This window comes from Oppia nitens, unplaced genomic scaffold (genome assembly GCF_028296485.1).
Source record: "Oppia nitens isolate AA-2021 unplaced genomic scaffold, nextdenovo-longstitch-racon4-pilon3 scaffold10_pilon_pilon_pilon, whole genome shotgun sequence".
NCBI lineage: Eukaryota > Metazoa > Arthropoda > Arachnida > Sarcoptiformes > Oppiidae > Oppia > Oppia nitens.
In genome coordinates this window covers 2181889-2190810 of record NW_026533189.1, presented here as the reverse complement: position 1 = coordinate 2190810, position 8922 = coordinate 2181889, and the positions used below count along the sequence as shown (strand labels likewise).

Genomic DNA, 8922 nt, shown 5'->3' with positions numbered 1-8922 from the left:
ATGTGTATTGTTATATTTTCTAAAAATTAATTTAATTTATTATATACTAAATTTTTATGTGTCTAAAATCTTAATTAAAAATACTAACTTTATGCACATTTTTTTTAGTTTATTTTATTTTTGATCAATTTATAAATTATTTAAGAAAACAACACTATTATTGTTTAATAAATTCAATCATATATTAATAAATAAAATTATTTATTATAACATATTATTAATATTTTATAATAAATATATTAGTTGATATAATATATAAGTAAGTCTAATCTTAAGGTACAGTATATTTAAGACTATATTAAATATACTTATTTTACAGATTAATATTGAATAATATTAATAATAGATAATAATAACTAATGTATTTACAGTACTGTTTTTCATTTATTAAACAGTATATATACAGTATATAAGGTATAATATACACTATTTATTCTTAAATTAATAAAAGATTAACTGAATGAATAATAAACTAAACATGGTAATTTTATTTAATTTTTAATAATAATTATTAAATATAACATATAATGATATTAATAGACATGTTATAGCACCGGTATGTTTCAGTCTTGACATTCACATTTGAAATGTAAAAATCCGATGCATTTACCCGATTTGTAGCCGTCTTTTCTACAGTGATCGTCACATATGGGAGTTATCGGACACCAATGGAAAGCAGATATCATATCTAGTGTTATATTATTTATAAAAATTAATATAAATCAAAGTTAATTTGTGTCATATTATACAATATTAATAGTTCATAATAAAATCTATTATATATATATATAGCAAACCTGTATTCATAACTATCGCCACTAATATCAAATTGAATGTAAATAAAAATTTCAATAATATATTTTGCATATTCACGATATTATGTATGTTTCAAAATAGACTAACAAAAATATAGATATTATTTTGGGTAATCTATCGACAATTAGATTATTACAACTTATAACTAACTATTATTTTTTTAACAATCATACACCAAATTTATACTTTTTTTAAATTATAAGCGCCAACTGATTGCACTTTTTACGTTAACAGTTGAAGAAAACAATTATCATAATATAATTAATCATTAGAAAGCATTTTAATAAATACAAAAATATTACTATTAGTTAATAACTTATAAAAAATGTTACTTATAATTCAATAACAATAAAAAATAATTATTAAATTAAAAAATCATAAAGTCTTCATAGAAAATGTTTTTTGTTTGTTTATATCTTAAAGTGATATTATTTCTAACTTATACTTAATTTTCAAACATTATACTTCAAAAATAAGTATGTTATTTATTTATATCTAATAGTTTTAATAAATACAATATTATTGTAACAAATAAAAAAAATTATATAACTTCTATATTGAAAAGTATAGTTATTGTAATTATTCATAAAAATAGCATTTTTTGTATAAGTATTGTATTGTATATTTTACATATACATTATATAAGTGTAATACAATATATCTAATTTATTATAAAGTATTGAATATTTAAGATTTCGAAATAAAAGTCGACACTAATATACAGTATATATAAAATAATTAATAATTTATAAGACATTGCATTACAATAAGTTTGCGACACATGTATAGTATTTTGCTTGAAAACTCTAACATATTGTACATAAAAAAACATATTTTTATATTAATAATTTAGTTAAGGAATAATCCACAAAAAAATAACTAAAATCATTATTTGAAATATAAAGGATATGGATAGGGATGGCATCGACACCATTGTTGATTACTGGCAATACATTTTCCCGATCTTTTTGCCATTTGTTTGCACCGCTGGTTGCATAGGGCGTGACGGGGACAGCCATAATTGGCACATATATAGTCTATAATTATCAAATATTAATAATTAAACAATTTAGTTTATCAATTATTTAATCAATTAATTAAACAAACCTGTTTGCAGAATCAATACAAATGATATTAAACTAAATAAAAATAATATTTTCATTAAATTTTTATACATTTTTGTTTGAAACAGAAATATTATTATCAGCAAATAATTATCAATATTAATTAATATACAGTAGTAAAACAATAAATATTGAACTTTAAAAATAATATTAATATATATTTTAATAAAAAAATATTACTAGAAATTTAATATATTTTATTTAAAACAAAATACTAATAATTTAATTTTAGTAAAAATTCATTAAAATTTATAGTTTTATTAATAAATTAGACATAAATTATTTAATAATCCTTTATTAATATATTATCTAATTACCATAGTTAATATCAATATTGATAACTTTATTATTGTAAAAATCTATCTAAAATATCTTTCCTAACTTAACATAATAATCAATAAGTTATAGAGATATGAAAAAATCAAATTAATCAATAATAATAATTATTAAAAAAAATCGTTAATTAGATATATGAATATAATCTAATAAATATTTTTATAATTCGAAATTATTCTATGAAAATATTAATACCAGTATAACTAAAATTAAAACAGTTTTAATATACAAATGTTATTATTAATAATATAATTTCGATTTTTTTTATTTAACATACAATAACTATAGCTTTAAAAATTGCAATTTATTTTATTTCATTAATTTTTTTTAATAAAGTAAGCGTTTATATAAGTTTTTTATGTGCTATTTTATTTAATAATTTCATGTATAATTTTATATAGCAAATAAAGTTTAATCTTTATTTATTCTATAATTTAATGTATTTATATATTAGATTACTATTTTAATTAAACTAAGCTATTGTTATTATAATTAATTTTAATTTAAAATAGTATACTTTAATTATACATAATAATTAAAATATTATTACTATTATTACTAATTAATTATACTGTGTATATATAGAAGAAACAAACGCTATGAAATAATATCAATTACAACATAGAATAAATTTGATTATCATTTAAATTTTGTGTGAAAAAACAATTAATAAAACTGTTTTAAATTTACTTTTTATTAATCAAACCTACATTTCTCTAAATATTATCATTCAGACTAAACGCAACGAGAAATGTATTTTTTTATTATATTATTTCTTATATTTGTTTTTATATATAGTATAATATTTTTTGTTGTTTCAAAAAGAAAAATAAGAAAAAACAATTATTTTATATAAAGTATTTTTACAAAAGTAATACAGAATTATTAATATATCAATTGTAAAGTTTTTAATTAAAAAATTTTATTCAATAAAAAAGATTAAATAATGTTTGTTCAAATAATTTTGACTGGCTAATAATTAACATTCTAATTGCCGTAGGCAATGATTTTATTTAGATAAATTCTATAGATAAATTACCATGTTTATATTAAAAATAAACTTTTCATAATTTATAATAAAAACTACAAAAAAACATATACTGAAAATAGATTTTATTGCAAAATATAAATACACATAATTAGCAGCGGCTTATAATAAGTATAATAATCATCAAATTAATATTTTAATAGTTATATAATTTTAATATACTGTATATATATATATATATGAACAGTGCGAGAAATAAATAATCTATAAATACAAATAAACATCTATTATTAATTAATAAACTATATTAACAATTGTTTCGTTAAATATTACAAATAAAAATCTCAATTAATTGTTAACATAAATTTATGTTGCGACTCAAAAAAACTATATACACATACTATATATATATAGTAATATATTAATGTATATATATATATATAAATGTAGATATATTTTATATAATCCTTATTTACAATTAAATAAATAAAATTATTCATAAATCAATACAATGAGCTCAAAATATTTTTTTAAGGCTATGAATAGTTAAATGGATTATCATATTGTATATTATGAATTAAGTAGACTTGGAGTTACTGTCGCCTATATGTGCGGCCAAATCGGCAAACTTTGCAATCATGTCTACGCTATTGTCGGTCACCAAACAACTCATACCAGAAATAGATACCTATTTTATATACAAAAAAAATAAAACAATTTTATTAAAATTATAGCAAATAAAAAACTGTAATAAAAAAATCATTAGTCAATTACATCATTAGTTAGTGAACTATTGTCTCTGATGGTCATTGTTTTGACGGGAGATTCACAAGTGTTGAGTAATGTTCCCAAAGATAGTTCATTGCTGTCACCATTGAGCCAATGAGTGTCGACTACCGGTGATGTATTGAGTTTGTTTCGTTCGATGGGAGGACTGGCCAATGATGACGACGATGACACAGATGTGGCCAGTGTTGGATCAGTCATATTTGTGCATGACTTATGAATACTATTGTTATGATTTGATTGGTGGTCAATAGCGGCTACTATGTCATCGGTAGTCAGTGTTAATCTCTCGAACGGTCTCTTATCAATGGTATAGCCATCGGTAAAACTGGAACACGAATTGTTGCTAAATGGAGGTTCAGGTAATGAGATTTCCAGTAATGAACTAATGGTTGGCGCCGTCGATATTAACGGTAATTTTTCTGACGATTCATCACTTGAACTGATAGTTTGATTTTCATTTTTTATCGATTTGTTTAATACTTGGCTGACATCTGATCCCAACGAAATCGTTGGTAAGTCTAAATTGTTTACATGATTTGTTTTGCCGGACGAAAGGGTAATACTTTTGTGGTCAACAATTGAAAATGAGTTTGCATTAAGTGTTTGTTGTCCTAAATTAGATGCTGTCGTATTGTTTGTGGACGAAGAGCTTATTATAGGCACAGACACCGATTGGATGACATCGAGATTAATGAGAGGTATATTACTATTGTTACTAATGTTGTTGTTGTGGTTGGAATCGTCTAACGGAGACTTTTGCGGTAAGAAAACATTATATGTGTCGACAGTCACTGGATTCCGAGCTTCCAATGACTGTCGTAATGTCGAACTTGTGGTCAGAGATGTTACTCCTATTACGGGCAATGATTGCGATGATGACTGAGATGTAACAGCAGAGCTCAATGCGTTTAATGTCAATGAATGCGATGGCAAGACATAGATCGGTTGATTTTGCGTAACAGTGGCAGTAGTTGTCGCTATTGTCATTGCCGATGAACTACCGCGCGGTAGTAAAGGCTTTATCTGTCCGTTAAACACTGGTTTAGAAAGTGCCCGCCGATGGCGTCGCGTGTATTTATGAGACTGCAATTGTTTGAGCGCTTCCTGTATGGATGCGTCGCAAACGTTACGTCCTTTTGTTTTATTGACCGCTTTGGGTGCAGGAGTGGTAGGCATTGGAAAATTGTTGTCCTGAAGAATCGATACAATTTTACTGTCGTTTAGATTTGTTAATGAATTTTGTTGTTTATTGTTAGCCTCATTACTGTTGCTGTTATCGTTGAAAATGGTATTTTGTATCACATTTGACAATATCTGTGATGAATTATCGGCCGGTTTTAAAACCAATGGCGCGGATGATAGCAATGCAGGCAACAGTTGTGTCGGTTTAATACGCTTTTTCTTCTGTGTCTGAGAAGTTGAACCGTTTGACGGACGCTTCAGACGACTGAGCGATACATTGGCCGCCAGTAATAATTTGTACAACAAATCTGTTGTTGTATTTGACTTATTTGATGATTCAGTTTTGTTTGAATCAACATTTGTTTTAATGTCATCACTGGACGTAACAATAGAGTCTTCATTTGTTGTCGTGTTGGCAGTAGTAGTGTCTTCACCGGGATGTGCTATATCACAATTTACGGATACAATCGATTCCCAACAATATTCTAAATGAATAGTTTTAGGACATCGAAAAAGTAGATAAAGTTCGCCTATAGTCATGGCACCGGTTTCGCTGACTGACCAGCCTTTTCGGGCTCTATCAGCACTCAATAGAGACATTTGATTCTCAATTGTTGTCTCTGTTGTTACCGAAGCTTTCTTTAGATTATCGTTACAACCATCTGTCTCTTCATTCTCATCATTTTCATCGTTATCTTCACCGTAACCACTACTCAGCCATTGAGCAAGTGTTGCATTAGCCGGTGGTTCCGGTAAACAGAGAACATTGGCCTCAGGCGACGGAAAATCTCTATCTTCTTCCTCTTTGTTTTGATCGTCATCCTCTTTGTCGTCGTCTTCATCAATGGCATGAATCTCATCGCTTATTGCATTCATTTTCTCTAACATTCGAAGCAATGTAAGAGATCGTTCCGCTTCAGCAATCGGCTCGTCTTCATCAGACTTGACCTCACTGTCGGTAGACTTTATTGTTGGCGACACTGTTTGTGCGCTTTTACTATTGTCGACACAACTTTTATCTTCGCTCTTCTTGTCTTCGCTCATCTTATCATCCGTTTTATCGTCACTTTTGTCTTCATTATTATTATCTCTTTGTTGATCTCCAGTCTGTTCACAATTTGGTGACTTTAGCTCTCTATTACTGTCTTTCGTTTTGTTCGAAGATTTGGATCTCTTTGACTTTGTATTCATCTCATGATTGTATAATGTTTTCAAATATGCGGTTAAACTTAAGTCCATTTGAGAGTTAAAGTATGATTTACTAAGTGATACACTATTCAAGTGATGACTTGAATGGGGCCTCACTCTGAGCGCCCACTTCTCTACTACGGGTAAATTCTGGTCAAGTGGTGTCCCGCAAATGGTTCGACACTCCGAGTCTTTAATACGGGATTGACTCCATCGTCGTTCGAGATAATCAACTAAAGTATACAAACGCTTTTGTAAAGACATTTTCGTTCTGACTCTTGGATTCTGCGATAATGAATGAACTCTAAGCCACGATTCGTTGTCCACCGGATGTAATTCAATGGTCACTTCTTTTGGTAGACTCGATAGGCTCGGACTGTCATTTGTTTTCGTGTTATTTGCAACTAAATTAATAAATATAATATATATAAATATAATTTAATTATTACATTATAGGTAATCAACGCTTAATTTACCATTTATTTTGTGAATCTTCTTCAATGCGTTACAAATGGGAGTCTTAACGCGTAAGTTCTTTCCCTTTACTTTGAATGTTGTGTGACTTTAATGTTAATAAAAAAACCAATCAATTATTAAAAATATTAGCCATAAATAACACAAAACATTGAATTAAAGAAAAAACAAATTTTACCCAAAGTTAACCAATTGTTGCAAATTGAGAGTCAGTTTATTATCATATTTTGTGCCAAATTTTTTCCATATCTCGCCATAATTGATGAGTCCATAAATTTCTTGAATGTTTTTGTCTACCACTGGAAAAATGGATAACAAAAAGATTTTTGTTTAAATATATAATAAATTCTTATAACTTTCGCTCTTTAGTAGAGACAATAAGTGTCACAAATAATAATAACAAAAACAACATTTATTCAGACCTTCGTTTGTTAGCAACGAGTTGGCGATCTTATGCCACATCCGATAGTAATAATGTCGGACCTGTTCATAGTTCTTGATCTGATCCGTTGGTATACCTTTTTTCTCGCATCTCTGAGCCATATATGACTGTATTCTTGGAAAATCTTTTCCGTGCTTTATATATATATATAAATCAATTAATTATTATAAATTATAGCTGAAAAATCTAATGATTACTTCAGCGATGGCTTCGAAGAACCATTTGGTGTCATCATTGGTCCACATCTGCAACTTTCGGCCGCCTTTCGAACCTTTCGTGTGATTTGCGTTGTCCTCCGATTTCTTGACAACCGATCGGTCATTAGACTCACAATTGTTTACCGAGTTTTGTGTCATATGTTGTTTGGCTGATTCGTTAAAAAAACAAACAATAAAATTAATAACATTATCGCATAAAACTTATGTGATTTGAGACTATAAGACTCGTTCAATTGGTTACCGATTTTCTTTGTTGAACTGTTAGGACTGGTTGTTGTCGACGACAACTCCATTGATCGTTGAATTGGTTTTGATATACGATTAGACTTTCGCCGCGATAACGACTGAGAGATGTTTTCATCCAAATTAGGTGATAACGAAAGTCCATTAGTATATAAACTGTTGACAACCGTCGATCCACTTCGCGGTGTTGTTCCCACATTTTTCGGCATCAACTCTGCAGCACTGGTCATGGGCTCTGTTTCGGCAATAATATCACCGACGGTTGTGTTGTTACTATCAATTGGTTTCAGTTTCAAAGCAATCGTAATGTTGTTATTATCGCCTTTTGTTGTTTCAATGTCTCGTCCGTGACTGCCATCGACAACATCGCCGTCACTGTCCGTACTATCGAAATAGACAGTAAAAAAACATTGTTATTATTAACAAAGTGCTGGTCATTACCGATAAATAGGTGGACACAAGTTTTTATTTTAATTTTGGTTATCATTAGACGAGTCAGAGAAAAGTTAATGCGAAAAATGGCGTCAAAATAAAAACATATTTATAACATAAACCAAATAAAATAAAACCAAACAAAAAAGTTTTTCTCTTAGCACAAGACATCGGATCCGATGTCCTGTATGTATAGCATACATACCCGCCGTTGACTGTCCACTGGCCAACACTTTCCGATCGTTTCCTTTTTGGCATTTTATTTGCCAATAATTGTTGTAAACATTGTCCATAAATTTCATGTAATCATTGCATACATTCATTCATTCACTCAATGTTTTCATATAATATAATATTTTTCGCTTTCAATACACTCTCTGTTCAGTCAAAACACAACAACAGTTTGTGTTTGTATTTTCTGTAGTGTTTGACTGATACAAGTGTTCAGTATTTTTTGGACAGAAAATACTCGATAGAGAGTCGAGATATACACTGACTATAAATATATATATTATATATATTTAGTAGTAAACAGTCAGTCAATTAGTTTTTCGATAGTCAGCTACAAGAGAGAGCTATCAGAGGTATACTATACTGTGTAGTAGTGTTGGCACTCAAAAAACTTTCAACAAAAAAAAAAGACTAAAATATAATATTATTTTTTTGGTTGTGGCTATAATTTACTAAATA

The 8922-nt window shown here is 28.0% G+C and overlaps 1 protein-coding gene across 1 annotated transcript; it reads right to left on the bottom strand.

Moving 5' to 3' along the window:
• Positions 1 to 3786: 3786 nt before the first annotated feature.
• On the bottom strand, positions 3787 to 8720 carry LOC128965853 (protein cramped-like). Its single transcript, XM_054312634.1, has 8 exons — positions 8438 to 8720; positions 7799 to 8184; positions 7537 to 7706; positions 7320 to 7473; positions 7076 to 7196; positions 6900 to 6985; positions 4039 to 6827; positions 3787 to 3952 (listed from the first exon to the last, which is right to left on the bottom strand). The coding sequence occupies exons 1-8, from the start codon at positions 8488 to 8490 to the stop codon at positions 3842 to 3844; spliced, it is 3870 nt and encodes a 1289-aa protein (XP_054168609.1). The 5' UTR covers positions 8491 to 8720; the 3' UTR covers positions 3787 to 3841.
• Positions 8721 to 8922: the final 202 nt, after the last annotated feature.